At 39.6% G+C, this 17010-nt stretch overlaps 1 protein-coding gene across 1 annotated transcript; it reads right to left on the reverse strand.

Annotated features, from left to right (window-relative positions):
* Positions 1 to 1852: 1852 nt before the first annotated feature.
* PLAU (plasminogen activator, urokinase) lies at positions 1853 to 9808 on the reverse strand. The gene is made up of 11 exons (XM_015632403.1): positions 9775 to 9808; positions 8107 to 8217; positions 7469 to 7520; positions 7191 to 7295; positions 6516 to 6681; positions 6164 to 6249; positions 5879 to 6068; positions 5116 to 5270; positions 4048 to 4188; positions 3332 to 3480; positions 1853 to 2517 (listed from the first exon to the last, which is right to left on the reverse strand). The coding sequence occupies exons 2-11, from the start codon at positions 8164 to 8166 to the stop codon at positions 2323 to 2325; spliced, it is 1299 nt and encodes a 432-aa protein (XP_015487889.1). The 5' UTR covers positions 8167 to 8217; positions 9775 to 9808; the 3' UTR covers positions 1853 to 2322.
* Between the last annotated feature and the right edge of the window lie 7202 nt (positions 9809 to 17010).

The raw sequence follows: 17010 nt of genomic DNA on the forward strand, positions 1-17010 counted from the left end.
TTTCCAGGCTCTGATAACTAGCCAGGCAGCTGAGTCTGTGGGGCCAGATCATGCAGAGAACATTGAAAGAGACTATATAAAATGGGATAGCAGAGAGTGCAGAGCTGTAATACAGAGCTATACAGTGCATGTTCATCTGAAGAGTTAATTTTTGTTGGAATAATTTATCCAATATAAACTAAAGAACAAATAAAGATTGCACACCCAAACAGCTGCTTTCACGATCTGGTCTTTGTTTATACTTTGCCTAGACTTCAAATTGAAATGCACATTCTATTTATCACTCCTTTTTCATTCTTACTTATATTCTTAATGATGGAAATAAGTTGAAATTTAAATTATATCTCTGTATAGAAAAAACATAGAGAAGTTGATGACAAATGTGCTGTTAATTGTAATGAAAATCATATGCAATTGCCATGAAGGTATTTATAGTCTCCACCTGTTGGGGATTCATTGAGTTAAGTAATTCAATAAATATTAAAGTGGAATACTGAAGTAAGAAATTTGTAGCATGCCAAAAGATGCTTAAATCCTAATATATTTTTGTCTAAAACAGTATTACCCATTGCTTACTTTGGGCATGAAGCAAGTATTCTCTGCCAGCACTGGTCAGTCAATCAGTCCTGGTACTTGCTATCAAAAGAAGCAGTAAGGAGGTGCTTTTCTTCTCAGTCTCCAGTCTCCCTGTCTCTCACATGTGATCTCTTAACTCATTCCCCAGAAAAAATTCAATTGTAACTAACTCCCTGCAGAAACTTTAATCAGGAGTCCACAAACTTGCCCCAAGTAACTCTACCACATGCAGAGGTTAACTCTCCTAAAAAATTTGTTTGCAGACCCCAACTACAAAATGGTTTGCAATCCAGCAATCATTGCCTGTTTCAGAAGTGCTTGATGTCCCTGTCCAGCACTGGGCTCTCAGGGCATTAGTCACAGTACAGTCACACAGTTGTTAACTCTCACTCCTGTCAACTCTGCCAGGCAGAGCTGTGGGAAAAGGGAAGTACTGCCCCACCCATTTTATAGAAAGGGGACTGAAGTATAAGGGCACATGACTTAACAGCACTATACAGAGTGGAGATGTTACCTAGTTCAGTCTTGAGTCTCAAGGACCAGACTTCATCAAGATTCTTCTTCCTATAATTCCATCACCAGTGTACCCAGATTACATCAAGCTACAACTATACTATCCTTTTCACAAACACCTGTGTGCTTTTTGGAAAAAGAATTTAGCTTATGCATGTCAAATACTTCACTAATCAGGAAGTTCAAATATTTATGTTTTACTAAGGAAGATTAGAGTCAGATTAGGACTGAATAATGACAATCATCTTGAGTCATACCCTTCTATTTTTTTAAGAGAGGAGAAACAACATGTAAGAAGAAGTGGTTTTTTTAATGATATTTAACATCCATAATACAAACAATAAATTAAACACAGTAAAAATAATTAAATAAAGCTTGAGGTTCCAGCCCTCATACAAATAATTCAAATCTACAAAACAAAGACAAGTTTAAAAATAAACCCAGACTAAGTCCTGGAGACAAAAAAAAAAAAAAAAAAAAAAAAAAAAAATCGCTTCCATATAGTATCAGTTAAATGAATGGAAATAAATTTCTGACTTTTGATGCCTGCAGCATTCAACAAATGCCAAGTCCTTAAATCTTCTCCAGGGTGCATAGGTACATGTAGGCAGGTTGCATAATCAGACTTCCCAGGGGACTTGCACACCTTCACATGTGACCTGAAGTCCAGCAAGTTTCCAATTTGCCTTCCTGCAGCACAGTTCTTAAGTGAAATACATCAAGAGTTTGTAATGCTGACTCAGCTACTATTTTTTTTTTTTTTCCACTTCTTGGTGCCAAGTCTGATCCCTCTCTCAGTACTGGTCTTAACAGCTTAGGTCTGTGGGACTTGAGAGTCAGTATTATTCAGTACAACCAGGGGAGATTTTAGACTCAGTTTATGTAGAAAATGAATAGTTGAGTTTAGTAAGTTGAAACTGTATCAATATTTCCAGAGCAAATGCTGGTTCGTAAATGAAATAGACAGCTAACTTGCTATGCATAGTATTGTGCATGGGAATACTCATTTAAATGTTAAATATTTTAGCTTCCCACTGAGTGGTTTACAGGAAAATCAGAGTAGTAAGATAATGTATCAACCATCTCTCTGCCTCATGCCTCAGGAGCACTGATGTGAGTGACTGAACACACAAGCATTCAAAATGAAAGCCTCTTATGACATTCAGGTCCTCAATGTCCTGGTGTCAGTATAGGCTGAATTTTGTTCATTTCAGTCCAGCTGGAGAAAAAAGGTCACTTTGGTTCAGGAAGAAAACGACTCTTGGCAGCTAACCCATTCATGTTGGAGTCAATCCAGTTAAGGTATTGAGTAACTCTGGTGTAAACACCAGGCTTGTTTTCCTTTGCACAGCCATCTCCCCAGCTGACAATCCCATAAACCATCATCCTGCCATTGTGCTCACAGACCATGGGGCCACCAGAATCTCCCTGACAACAGAAAGAGAACATATTAGGTCATTTTCTACAGATGGAGTTAAGCAAGCTAGTAAGAACCTGTGAGCTAAAGCTTTGATCTTTGAGAACATTGCTTAGATGGAACAGAAGGTTTGGCATTTCCTGTGACTTGAACACTCTAAAGCTGAGGAGTTCTCTAGTTCCCCCTATTAGGATACCAGGAAAATAGTAACATGGGAAAACAACCCTCCAACCTCACCCTAACTTTATAAGCACAGATATTAGACTACTGATACAAGGGAAGGCCAGCATGCCCAATTCTTCATCACAGAGTCAACTGTCTCCCTGTGCATAAGGTACTTTTACACCTGAGGACACTTGTTCTTTTCAGTGGCTCCTATGGCCACCCTGCCCAGTAAGGTACAGGGAAATAAATCTAGTTTTGATGAACCTGGAGGAGCTCAGTGTCCCCTGTAATCTATGCTTGCAAAGCTATAGTTAATTGTGCAAGCTGAGATTAGAACAGTTGCTATATAGCTCTGATGGATATCTGTTGGTTATTGCTTGAATAGACTGAAAATAAGACCTTGAGGAAAAACAGTGACTAAGATACTGCATTTCTTGCACCTCCAAGGAAGGCCTGGAGGGAGCAAAACCTAACTCTGGGTCCCAACTTCATTCCAGATGTCCAGCCTCACTAAAGGTGATTACTATGTCCACCTGACATAGTAATTTCCAGTTACATTACATACTCCCTGTGATTAGCAGAATTTAAAAATGCTGCTGACTGATCCATGTAGTAGTATACATGCATTAGAAATTTTAGAATAAACCAAACCAATTTTACCTTGCATGCATCAATCTGCCACATAGGATCCCCAGCACAGACCATGTTGTCAGTAACTCTAACATTGTCATAGTATTCATATTTGCATTTTCTCTGTGATATTAAGTTCACAGTGGCTGACATCAGTCTTTGAGCATAGAAGATGTCATCTGCAAAAAAAGAGTATTTCATTATTTTCATCCTCCAAGACACAAAATGAAGCAAGAAACCCTCCATAACAAAGCTCTGCATTTAAATTAGATTAACCATTTCAATTCTCCATTGAGGTTCTTACTTCCACCTTATGAAGTATTGATTTACTTTTACTGTTAATAAGTTTCAAAGAAAAAAACCAATGTTCCAAATACAAAACACAGTTTCATTTTTAGAGAGAAAGTTTAGTAATTTTTGATGGAAATTCTGCACAAATACAATCCTTTGCTAGTCCTCCCACACGGCTTTAATTTTTTTCTGCTCCTCATCACATCAGGAATGATAAAAATTGTGGTCTACATCTTGGCTTACTTTGTATGGTTGACAAGTGAGAGAAGCATCAGATAGGAAATTCCATAGACAACTAGAGAAGATGATAGCAAAGGCCATCTTCAAGAGATTCACATGGAGTACATACAGTAGAGAGGAATCTTTTTTCAATACTGCAGAGATCATGGTATAAAAATCATCACATTCCCACCATTGTGGAAGATCAACTTTGGGAAGAGAAGTCATTCACTTACAAAAATCTCGTTTTCCATAGCCAGCTATTTCACAGTGGGTATTCTCCTTCAAGTAAAGGTTCCTCTCTGGCAAGCAGACTGTTCTGACATACTTGGATTCTACTGCACACTGTCCAGAAGTCGTCCTTATCCTTATCAAAGCTATGAACCAAGTCAGAAAAGATATAATTAGATATGTAAAGCAAGTTTTTCCTCAAGTTCTGACAATAGAAGTATTTGGTACAGTTAATAGGAATAGTTGCAATTATATTTACTTCTGCTTACACAAGGCTCCCCTCATTGCTTTTGGAATGAATCATTACTTAACAACAACATAAGTTTCTCAACACTAAAATTGACAAATGTTCCAACTTGAACTTGCTTCCTCAAAGGATAGGGGCTGCTAGCTCAGGAAAAAGAGTCTTCTGCAAGAGTATCTTTAGATGTTTTAAAACATCAACTTTCTGACTGGCTGTAGAGGGACTAGGCACCCACTACCCTGAATGGCTCACAAAGATATGCTTGGATATTCTTTATTTTAGCAGCAGCAGGACTAATCTGGAAGGGGTGATGGAGTTCTAAAGCTCAAGTGCAAGAGTGGCAAGTCTGTTCTGTGCAAGTTGAAAAAAAACATCTCTGAAGTAGTTGCTTTAGGAATAGGCTTTATGAAAAGTCTGGGTTTCACAAAGTCTGAATTAATTCATGACAACCTTCAGCTAATGAGGTGCCTGATATGACATTCCCATGCTATATGATGAAACCTACACTGCATGCATTTTTTTCATCATTTACTGTACATACAGTGTGATCTCCAGACATGTAATAAAACAGCAGAAGTGGAACACTGCCACCAGCACTTATGGAAAAGCCATATCTTCCACAGGTCCCGAGACTGTGTGCCAGGTAATGCATCTGGTATGCACCACAACCAAAACTTATACAAGTGCAAAAACTGTCAGCACAGGCCTAGTTTTCAGGCTGTTCCTGTTCCACTTCTTCCCATCTCTGGCTCTACTTCTTTTAGATGTATGCCACGATTATGGAGCCTTCACCTTTCCCAGTGTTTTAAAGGCTCTTAAGATGACTTACCAATATCATTCTCATTGCCACCTGTGTCATCTGTAAAGTCAGGGTGAGAGATGATCTCATCAACCATGAATACTTGTTCCTTATCATCAGTGACATTCAGTATGGACTTTCCAAGGAAGACTTTGTAGACAGATTTGTTTATTGGTCTTCTTGACCTGAGTGAGAATAGAGAGATTGATGAAAACCAGTGATTTCTGAGAGTAAAGTCAACAGCTGAGATCCAGTTCTGTTTCATTCATATTGATGCTGATTAGTAAAATTTAGTCAGCTTTGAAAGTTGATCCAATATTCTGAAGGAATGCATCCTAGTTTTCCATTTGAAGGGATTAAGATAGATGTTCAGACATTTCAAAACATGGTTAACTAGCAGCTACTAATGCAAGGTGTTGGCATTAAGAGTCCTCTGCAGGATGCCAAAAGGATCAGCTTTCCACAGAAAAGTCAACAAAAACCACTCGGATGTATTGCACAGCTCATCACCCTCAGTACAATTATGAAGCTTGGGGAATGGCTAATAGGCTAAAAATGAAAACCCAGCACCAATATGCACTAAATTGTTTAAACTTCATCCCACCCAACTGTCCACATCTTGCTAGCACATTCTCCTAGATATGGGCTCCCAGAGGTTTAATGTTTCTTTTGCCCTCTTGTTTTGTTCAATCAAAGGAACATTCTTACTGTGGTGCATTCCAAAAGGCTGCTCAGGGAGCATTGCACCAAGAAATCAGTTACAGAAAGTTGCAAATAAGAGCTGGAAACTCACGGAGTGTGGAAACAGTGCGCTGCTGTGAGCACCCAGCAAGGGTCGATGAGGCTGCCGCCACACAGGAAATGGTCCATGCCCCTTATGGTTTGGAAGATGCCAGCTATCCAAGGCTGAGACTCCACCTCTGCCTGACTGCCACCAACAATCTTGAAGCTCCTGCTGATACTCCTTTGACCACATGTAGGCCCTGTGAAAAGTTTTGTTCAGATGTTCTTACAAATAAACTCCAACCTTGTGCTAAACAAACAAACCACCAATTGTGTTGAAACTAATATCACTTACCACACTTCTCTATGTTGCAAGGTGTTTCTTGAATGACAGATCCCCTTTTGGTGTAACACCAGGGCTTGTTCCTTCCATTTGGGTTTCTAAAAGGAAAAAAAGGTGTTATTTTCATAGAGATAGTTCTAAAAAGCCACAGTATCTTAAAATTCCAGGTCTTCTGGAAAAAACCAAAATATTTTGTTGCAAGATATGCCAGGGGAAAAAAGTGCTTCGGAAAGTCACTTTTCAAATATTTTTAGTCAATAATTCAGCTCTGTAATATTTTTTAAAAACATGCTTCTCACTGAAGCACCTCCGGTTCTAGAATATAGAATAGAAGTTATCACAGGAAGAATGATGCTTTTCTTACCTGCAGTAGCTGTGTTTGCCCAGCCCAAGCTGCAAAGCATTCTCTGAGTAAGCATGGTAATGACCCCTCCTGATTAGTGAGGGCAAGTTCCACGGCAGACATTTGTCTTCTGTTGCCATCCCTCTGTAGTCCTCTCCATTTTCAGTATAGCATGTGCTGTCAGTGTCTGAGAAAAGAAATATTTTATTAGCAGCATGTTCATGTTTATAATTGTTCTGTGACAGACATGGACAAATCCTTCCAATGGAAAAAAGTTCTTGCATTACACTCAAAAAGAGATGCAAAATCTAGACTGACTAGATATTGTTGTTAAATTTGCTCTGTATGGATTTTGAACATCAGGTATCTTATACTTTAAAGCACACATATTAATTCTTTAACAGTTTAAGTGGACTTCAACATCTGATAAGTTGTTCTGCTTCTGAACACTCAAACTAGTTCATTTTTTCCCCCCCAAACTAAAAGTAAGATTTAGGAGGCAGGGACAAGAACTAGAGATCGTGGCACCAACATTTACTTGCTTCTCCTCATTTAGTCTGCTAGCATAAACTGCTGAAGACTATCCAGTCATGTTTCTAGGCAATACTTTCACTTGACATTTCATATTAATTCTTTGACTATCTTTTAGACCTTTCCAATCAATTTAGTTAGCATTAAGGAAGACAGATACTCTACCTAGCTCACAGTGAATCCCAGTGTATCCATCTGGACATACGCAACGACCAATTCCACTAAAGAGGTAATAGGTAATGCACGTTCCTCCATTCAAACAAGAGCATTCTGGAAGTAAAAGACATCACTAATTATTGGCAGAACATAAGAATGCAGAGGTGAAATGTAATTGAAATTTATGTTTTAGGTGTTTCAGTATCATTAAGGGTCTTCTTGTATGAAAGCAAAAGTACAGGATAATAAGTTCTTTTAAGGTTCAAATAGAACAGGCAGATGCTTACCCTTGTGTTCTGATCTGCGTTTATATAGCTTGTAGTACTTCCAGCTATAAATCTACAGGAAAAGAAAAGAAAAAAAGTATTTTTAAGGAGGCAGCTCCTTTTATGTGGTTTGATCACCTTTTCCCTACTCTGTTCCCTACTGCATACCTACAACAGTTTAAGTTTTTGCATGTAGCTACCTGCTGAACCTGCTCTGTGGAATCTGGATATGAATGAGAAGCGGAGCCCTAAGCAAAACAGAATGGGGAAGGAAAACCAATCCCATGTCATGCAAACTAAAAACTACCAAAAAAACCCAAGCTCAGAAAAGCCCCACTGAGCTATGCCACTGCATCAGGTCAACAACACAATTATTTATGCTGTAAGAACCTAAGCAGCTCTTAATGGTCACTGTCCCTAAAACAAGGAAGGAAACCTCACCCTCTACACCAAGCAGTGCAGCAAAGACAACATTCATCAATTGCCTCTGTCATTTTGGTGACCTTGGTGCTTCACATTTGTGCCACAGAATAAAAGCCAGAAAATTTATTCAACAATTGATTCTTGTTCTGTCCTTCAAGGTATCCCCTCTGCTTTGTAGGCTGGGTATGCCATTCCCCATGAAAAAAGATTAGGCTTCTGATATACTCAAAACTTACAGACTCTAGTCCCGTGACAAGTGCACCCAAGGTTATGGTAATGAAGAGGAGTAACTTCATGTTGTTAGTTAACTTCTCCCTTTGTTCTTCTTCTATCTGAATTACTTGATTCTGAAAATAAAAGAGGAATTCAGTATCATGCTGTAGCTTGCAGCGTCAGCTTTCTTGCTTCTATTGTCTTCAGTTGGTTTCAGAATAAATTACAACACAACTTGTTGAAGAGTTAAGCACTTACTTGCAGCAGGATATGTGCTTATTGCTTATATATATATTAAATCAGAGGTTATACTTTAAAGCTTTTTTTGTACAGGCAGCAATAGAACCTGATCTTTTTTTAAGAGTGTAAACGAAGCAGGGAAGAGAATTTGGAAAAATCAGAATTCCACTTTTGCAGTATGGGCTAAAAGTTGGAAATTGGCAGATGTATTTAGCTGCTGCCCAACTGTCTGTACCTATTTAACTGACCATTACTACCTTCAACGAAAGCACTGAGCATGCAACTTCAGGGGCTGAAAGAGAAAGCTCCTTTTTTCAGTACCTCTGTAGTTATCAGCTACATCTTAGCACTTCAGTACTAAGCTACCTGACTGAGTGCCTCTGACCACTGCCAACTCTTTGAAGTCTGCTGGTGGTGTTGCCCCACTAATTTACAGTATTAGAGGCTTACAACATATTCTGTCTTGATTTCTTATATGCAGCTGGATCCTGTGGCCAAGCACGTATAGCAATCTTGCAATCAATGGCAAATAATTTTCTTGCAATAACAATGGGGGTACAACAAAGTACCATACATCTTTTTCTCTTTTCTAAATTGCAATGTAAGTAATGAGAATATTTTTAAGCATTCTCACTTTTAGGAAACTGTAAAACTTGATTTTTAAAAGATTCCATGGAAATCTCAGTTATATTTGCAACAGCAAAAAAAAAAAAAGCAATGCAGTAGAAGAGGTTGTACAGAACTGAGCTGGTGCTCAAGACCTGCTCCACACTGTACCTGCTTCAGGTTTCTACATTGGACTAATTCCAGTTTTGGTCCTGCAGACTGAATACCTACTGATACGTGGATTGCACCTTCAAGTTTGACTTTATAGAGAAGAAATGGAGTACAAGTACTCTAACTCCTTACTGAAGACCTCAAATACACATTAAGTTCACACACTCAGTGGTGTGAACCAAAACACGGTATAGAGATCTCTAGATTCATTTGGAAAACAGACATTCTAGAAATGAAAATGCTAAGGCAGATGCAACCTTTGCTTGTAAGCAGGTGTCATAATGTAAGCAAGCAAATCATGCCTCAGGTACCTGGCTATACATGCTTTTCAGATTCAGATGAAATTTCAGCAGATACACTTCCCTTAAGCATTATTATGGCAATTATTTTTAGCATTTTCGGCAGCAATGCAAGTAATTCATTTTCTGGTACGATCATTAGTTCCTCAGGCCCAGCCTGCACGCCACAAACAGCAGTACTGCTGATTCCTTTAAAAATCCTGACATACTGTGGCAACTAGAACTGACCTTCCCCGCTGCTGCTATACTGCATCGCAATAGCTTTTTTTTAAAATTTCAATGTAATTTTAAAGAGCAATCGCTTCATCCCGATCGATTTAGAGGCGGCACCGATGCCTGCAGCTGCCGAGCGGCTTTCAGAGGCACGGCACTTACCGGCGGAGCGGCGGAGCTGGCGGACCCGCAGCGGCTGCCGGGGCGCAGCGCGGCCCGGGCTCTATAAAGGCCGAGCCGGGGCGGGGCCGCCGCCGCTGCCGCCCTGGGGAGGCTCCGCACCGCCCCTCGGCCCCACCGCGCCGCAAACAAAGCTGACTCAAGGAGGAAAAGTTTTATGCTGCTTTTTGGTTTCGGGGAAGGGGGGTACGGTCACGCGAACAAGGGCTTTGTACGGGGCAAGATTTCTGAAAGGGGCTCCTTGGTTTCCCCGCGGCGGTCAGCAATTCCTTGGGGATATTTATAAAAACAAAAGAGAAATATGAGTAAGAGCTATGAAAGGAATGACTAGAAACGTGCCTGGAGACATGACAGAATGATAACAGTGATAACCTGTATGTATATATGCATTAGCAATAAACACAGAATGAAGCATGCCTGGAGATTCAAGCAAATGTGTATTTTATTCATATGGTGCTACCCATAATGAGAGAAGCACGAGTGATCTCTTAATTAATAGAGGATTAGATTCTTTCAGGTGTGGGTTAAACACAGCCCGCTGGGAGGGAGTATTGGGTCAGAATGTGTGCTTGAAGCACGGGGTGTGTTTTCAGAGAGCTGTCTTCAGCTGAAACGCAGGACTCTGGAGCGAGTAGGGTGCAGTTCTCATGCCAGGGGGAATCTATTGGGACACGGGGCTTACGGCGGGTGCTAAACTCATCTCCTCCAAATTGCTTACAGTCCCTTGGCCCTGAGCAATCTTCTGTCTGTGAGAAAGTGGCAGTGGTTTTCTTAGAATTTCTGTCTCCCAAAGAAGTATTCAAAGCAGCTGATTTCATGAGGTCAGGATGGAGATTTGAAGTGACAGATGTCTAAGAATGCGGATCCAGCACAACAGATAGTCTTTCCTGGCCCAGTTAAATGTGATTTTGTTCACATTTATGCAATGTTATAGCAATGCAGTGAATAACAGCAAAACAGTACATAATATTTGTGGGTGTATTCATAGGGTTTAGCTTCAGGTAGTGTGGGTGACTAAGTTGAGGTAGGTCTCCACAGGCTGTGTAGCTGATGAAGAGCAGTTTCTTTAGAGGTCAGGTCAGAGAAGGAGTTGACCTGAAATTCCCTCAAGAGAAATGTTTTCATAGCTTGACAATTCAGAGCTTAAGGAGACGACCTACTATGTTTGCCATATAACAACTGGTGTGAGTATGGCTCAACTTTCTTCTTCCCTCCCCGTTTTCTACCTCTGTCAGGTCTGTGGTATAACCATGCCTTTATTTAGGTACTGTCTGCTTACATTCTCTATTCCCTTCTGTTCAGATCTTCAGGCTCACATCAGAACAGATATCATGTTTGCAGAAAGCACACTGAGTTCACTTCACTGAATGGCAGGAACTGAGTCAAGAGAAACAGCTCAAGCTGGAAGTCCATAAGTGAATGTAGGTAAAGCCTTTCTGAATTTCAGGGGAGAAATTTGTCTCACGTTCTGTGGTGACTTACTATATCAACATCACAAGTAATTAGACCCTCTAAGAAAAAGGGCAGAAAGTATCAGGGTAGAATTGCCATGGCATTCTCTTCATTTCAGAGGAGTGGCCCATCAACTAAACTTATCCTAAGGAATCAGTTCTGCAGAGGGGGAAATAATCCAGATTTTAAAAGCAGTCTGGAGCATTTACTCAATTAATTTTAATACACCAACCTTACACATATTAAATGAAGAAATATGTCATGGTTTGATTCAGCAAGGAGAGCAAGGAAGAGCCTGGATGCAGGAAGAGGAGGGGTCCTCAGGCCTGGACAGCAGCTCTCCTTCCTCCTTCATGTTCCCAAGGAAGAGTCTCTAGGCCTTCCACAGACTCTCCTTCTGGGGAAAAAACCCTAGAGCAACTGTGTTTCCTCTTTTGTATTTTTGATTCCTGAGAAATGTGATCACTTATCCTCTCCCTGAACCTTTGACCAAGTTGTGCAGATGTCCCTGTTCCTCATTTTCACCCTAAAACCTGCAGGTTCACACTTGTTTTCCAGATCCAAGAACCAAACACTTTTGTTGTCTTCACTCTGACACAAGATACAGCAGGATTCAGTTCTCCCTTTTTCTACCTTTTGTCATATACTCAGATTTTATTTAAATGCTGCACTTCTTAAGTACATCTAGAAGGCCCCCAGGAGATCTGACTTGAGCTGCAGCGTCACTCTGTTTCAATCAGACTGGTGACAGCTATGGATTAGAAATTCTGATGTGCTTGCAGTGCTGCTTTAAGGCTATCAAATTCCTTTTGTCTAAATATTTGTGCTACCTGGATAGGTAAATGAATTATAGTTAACACTGGACTGGACTAGACTGAACTGAAAATGTAGTTTAGAAGAAAGATATCCAAGCCAGCTGCAAATAAGTTTGTTTTGGTGTTCCAAGTAACCTCACAGCTGCATTGTCTTTCTGAGCATTAAATAACTCTTAGGGAAGTAGAAAAGCATGAGATAATTTCCAGTTCCTAGATTCACTGAGCTGGCTGATGGCTGGCACAACAAGAGGTGGAGTGAAGTTTCATGTAAAAATAAATCCTTGGAACCTTGTTATGTGCCCTGCCTTAAGGCAGAAACCTTGGAAAATATGTAGCATGGCACTTCTGCCATGTCCTCCATCTGACCTCAAAGCTGGACCTGCCAGCACAGATGGGAAATTCACATGCTCAGGGAGTGGGAGGGATGAAACAGGACCGGTTCTGCTACCAAGGGATTTTTGGTAGCTTCAGGGTCAGCATTTGTTCTCTATTGCATGTCTCAAGAGTTTAGAAGGGCCTGGTTATAGGCTATGTCTTCTCTCCAGATTGTGATAGGACAGAGGAAAAGCATGTCTACAACTCAAAAATGAAGTTGTTTGGGAAGAACAGTGAATAAAGTTAAATGCCAACTGCAAGACTCTCAGTGGAAGTGGAACTTACTTGCCCAGTAGATATTGATTATGAGAAATCATGAGGCTTAAGAGAAAAACAGTTCTACAGACTGATGAACAAATTTTGTATTTTGAAAGCCACATTGTGCTTTCCACAGTTTATTTCCTTTCTTTTTACATGTCTGTGGTTTCATCACTTTGGTCTCTTATCAAAATTTGGCAGAGGTGTAGGCAGGATGGAAGGAGTTGGGGAAAAAAAAGAGGTGGTAAAGGAAGTGCTAGAGTGACCTTGAAGAAGACACTTTACCTGCTCAGTAGGAGTAGGTAGTAGGAGCATCCACATAAGAAACTACTACTCACAAAATCTCAAGTTATTCAGTCATTTTTGTAGTCAGGGCTGTTAAAAATAGGGCTTCATATACTTCTCTTGTTTGCACCTGGATTATATCACAGAATAAAGAGAATTTATACACCTATTATGAGCTCCGAATGTGATTTGAATCTGTAGTCATATAGAACTTCCGTAAAATAGAAGTCAGATGCAGTGGATCTAACCCTGAAGGGCAAGAAGTATCAGACCCACAGACAGGGTTACTGTGATTTTGTGTTTTAGTTTTCAGTTCCAAATAAAAATCTTGCTGATTCTTTTAATTTATTGTTGAAGTAACTTGAATGTTTCAGACTAATCAGCCAGCCTGACTTAGCAAATTTAGGAAAGATAACATTCCATTCCAGCTAGATGAGAACACTGACCCTCAGAGAAATACAGGGGTCATCAATATCTCATGGTGTTGCACTGAAAGAGATTGTGAGGTTTGCATTGTTCTGCAGAAGTTGCTGTGGTGGAGGTATTATTTGTTACAGTGTTCATTTTCACAGCTGCTGATAAAATATTAAAATTCAAGAGAAATACCATTCAATACATTGGCTGGTGGTCCATCAGCAAACCCCAAAAGGCTAGAACTCTCAAGGAGATAAAAAAACTCTACAAGTATTAGTAGCAAGAACTGCTTCAGAAGTGCTGTTCTACAGGGAAAATTTAGGCCTGAGGCTTTATATTGCCTGAAGTCTGGTGGTCATGTGGTGCAGGTTCTGGTTTCTACCCAGTATAAGTAACATCAGAATTAGTCCTTTGACTAGGAAAATGTGTGGTTTGCCAATGGACATGAATTTCAAGTCCTCTCTACTCATGGTACATTATGAATGGAGAAATTTAAATTTGCATATGAGCAGTTGTGTGTGCTTTCACCTCTGTCATCTCAAATGAAAGAGCAGGGTTAAACCATACATTGATTATTTGCTTTGTGAATAAGAATACAAAAGCTAAGAAAACACCTAGAAGTCATGCCAAAAGACTGACGTGACTTGTCATCTCTATAATGATAATAGCTTCTTCTTGTCAGTTTCGTTAAAGAAATTAGTTTGTCATTGAATTAAGTAGCCCAGCTATGGGTATAGAATTAAAAAAACATAGTTATATTTACCATTCCTTTGTGTGTTGGAATGTAGTTTCGAACTCAAACTGTATTTGGTTACAGTTTATTTGGGATTAGGGTAGAAAGGATTTTAAGTCAGTCAGAAGGTGCGTTACAAGTTTAAGGGAAATTTTCCAGTATAAAGTTGATTTAGATTATTTTGTCTTCGTCTTGAAAAACATGGGTACTTTTACAGTAAAACATTTTGTATTCTCTCTCTGATGTCATCCAAGTTAAATTTTTTAATCAGTTTACTTCTAGCTCTTGAGATAATAACTGGAATTACTGAATAAACCATTAGATTTTGAAATGTAAACAAATAGATTTCAGATGTTACATTATCACTATTCATAAAGTTAAAAATATAAAGCTTACTCTTTAATCTTATTTTCTCAAATTATTATTTATATGAGTCCCAGGAATTTCCAGAGTAGCTGATTTTAAGTTGAATGTGATTCATAAAAATTCTTGTACTTTAATGACTCTTGATTACTTGTCAGTTGTTTGTGGTTGGAATCTGAAGCAAATGGTGATCTCATTTCCTTTAGGTACAATTCAGCTACTCAGGTTTCTTTATTTAATTTTATTTTTCCTTTTCCTTGCTGCCTACTGCTTTTCCTCTTATCTGTGTTATCTGTGTGCCAAGAAGTAGCAGAGCATTCTCACTGGAGGGCCACTGGACTGTCTCAGATGCCTGTGGGCACTGCTCGTGGCTTTGCAGGCAGTGGGAGTAGCCAGGCTTTATCTCTGAGCTAAGGCAGTGTCACCTTGAGCGCCTGTGAAATCCCCGGCCACGGGCCTCGTTCATTCATGCGTAGAGAGCAGCTGCCACACGAGTGTTCTTGGTTTTGTATACAGTGATTTGTTTTTTCAGTGAGCTGTCCGGATACGGATACTTTTCAGAACAGCGATGATCACATCTGAGGGTTTCTTCATCAGCTTGATGTGCACCTGCTTTTCAACTATGCTTTGTATCTCATTTTGCATTTATGAAAATTCACTGATTATGAAAATCATCAATCTTTGACATTTGATCAAATTGCTCGTTTGAGACAGCTAATACCTAAAATTCAAAGATTAGTTGAGCTACATATCTTGCATCCAGATCATAAATACTTGAAAAATATGTTTGTGTTTAGGTCTAGGCCTGTCTTTAGTTGAGATCAAAGTGCTGATAGCCACTGAGGGAAACATGAAAAAGTCTGAATGTAGAGGGCAGAAAACAATAACAAGGATATTTAGGGATTCAGTTGTGTTTCATTTGCTGATCTTAAATCCTGAAGTAGAATATTTTTCAAAAGAATCCTTTTTCTACCCTGCCATTTACTGGTCTGGAATAGCACATTAAAATCTAACATTGGAAATTTACAGAAACATCTGATTTTGGACTATTTCTGAAGTGCGTCAGTCAATCAGATGCACATTCCACAGGAAACCCAAGAAACTGAAAGCATGCCAGTTAGCATATTTCTTGAGAAAAAAGATTTGCTAAAATCTTGGAAGAAAGCAAATTCTGGGGATTGACCTCTGCAAGCTGTGTCCCAGTGATGGTGTATCCAAGGAAGCAACATACCCTAAATCCCCTGTGCAATACAGCCCAGGCGAGAAAACTGGCACTGTTCATCCCTGTGAAAGGCTGCCTGGGAAGATCATTTAGGATTCCACTCCCTCTAAAGCATTAATTATCTAAATAAATACAAGATACAGGAAAAATAACTCTTACATCTTGACACTAATGACATTAGTAAAGAAGAAATGTTCTGAAGAAACTCTGAGAAGAAAAAGGCAGTTCTGTGAATTTATAGTTGAAGGAAAAGGTTACTAAATGCAGAAAAATGGTAAAGAGCCCATAAAGCAGTACTGCTCTGTTTGTCAGGCAGTCTCAATAGACTTGCAAGTGAACAGCTGTTGAACAATTCAGAGGATAAATAGTTTTAAGGAGAAAAAATAAGTTGCTTCCTGGGTGCTGTTGAGTAACTGCATTTTTCCTGCACAAGCTCAAAAAGAAACTGTGCTGAGAAGAAAGGAGAAACAGAATTAACTTGGGTACTCTTGGGTAATAATAGTGTGTATATCATGTGTTCTAATAATAGTACTTATCTTCCCCCCACCACCACTCCTTTGGATGTTTTGGCTGCATTCTTCCTTTTTTTTTAGTTAGTTTCCTGTAACTTATTTCTAGTATGGACACTGTGCTATTCTTCCTAATCTTTGTTTGCTGATTGTTGTTTCAAGTTTATAGGCTTTAAGTAAATCCATCTCTGAAGAAAGCTGTGCTTGCTCCCCTTATCCTGTCTATAGCAGTTGCAGATTTTATGGACAAACAGGGTGGACAAAAAAAAAAAAAAGCCTTCTCATATATTGTAAGCCCAAAATAAAAACAAAACTTTAAAAAATAGATTTTGTTTGCATATTTCTTTTTTCTTCTTTGTGCAAAATCTTCCAGAGGGAGGTTCTGGCGTCGTGACCTATTATCAGTACCAGCAGGAGTATTCCTGCCAGAAAACAGAAACACTTTCTGTCGCTCCCCTCTGTCTCCATGGCTTTTTCTTGGCTGTACTCACTACTTGTGCCATTCTGTGATTTTGGTTAGTATGGTTGGAAATGACAATGTTTTCTTTCTTCTGAAACATAAGTGGGTTATTGACCAAAATATCTCAAGATGCAACAAAGTCTCCATTGTGTGTCTTCCCATTGTTCCCCAAGAGTTGCCAGGAGTGTGCTCGCTTCTTCCTATGGACCAAGCAGTGAGGGAGACCATCATTTACAGGGGAGATGAAGGCAAGGTGGAGAGCAGACTCCGTGCTAATAAATCTGTGAGGCTCAGCATCTTGGGCTGCAGGCTGATACTGCTGTAGTCATGAT

Source organism: Parus major, chromosome 6, assembly GCF_001522545.3.
Source record: "Parus major isolate Abel chromosome 6, Parus_major1.1, whole genome shotgun sequence".
NCBI lineage: Eukaryota > Metazoa > Chordata > Aves > Passeriformes > Paridae > Parus > Parus major.

Excerpts from the sequence above, each read along its gene's own strand:
- PLAU (XM_015632403.1), bottom strand. The coding sequence starts at position 8,166 with ATGAAGTTACTCCTCTTCATTACCATAACCTTGGGTGCACTTGTCACG. Across the intron at positions 6,250-6,515 it reads GGCAAACACAGCTACTGCAG|AAACCCAAATGGAAGGAACA; the intron begins GTAAGAAAAGCA and ends TTTTCCTTTTAG. Across the intron at positions 2,518-3,331 it reads GGCAGATTGATGCATGCAAG|GGAGATTCTGGTGGCCCCAT; the intron begins GTAAAATTGGTT and ends TTCTGTTGTCAG.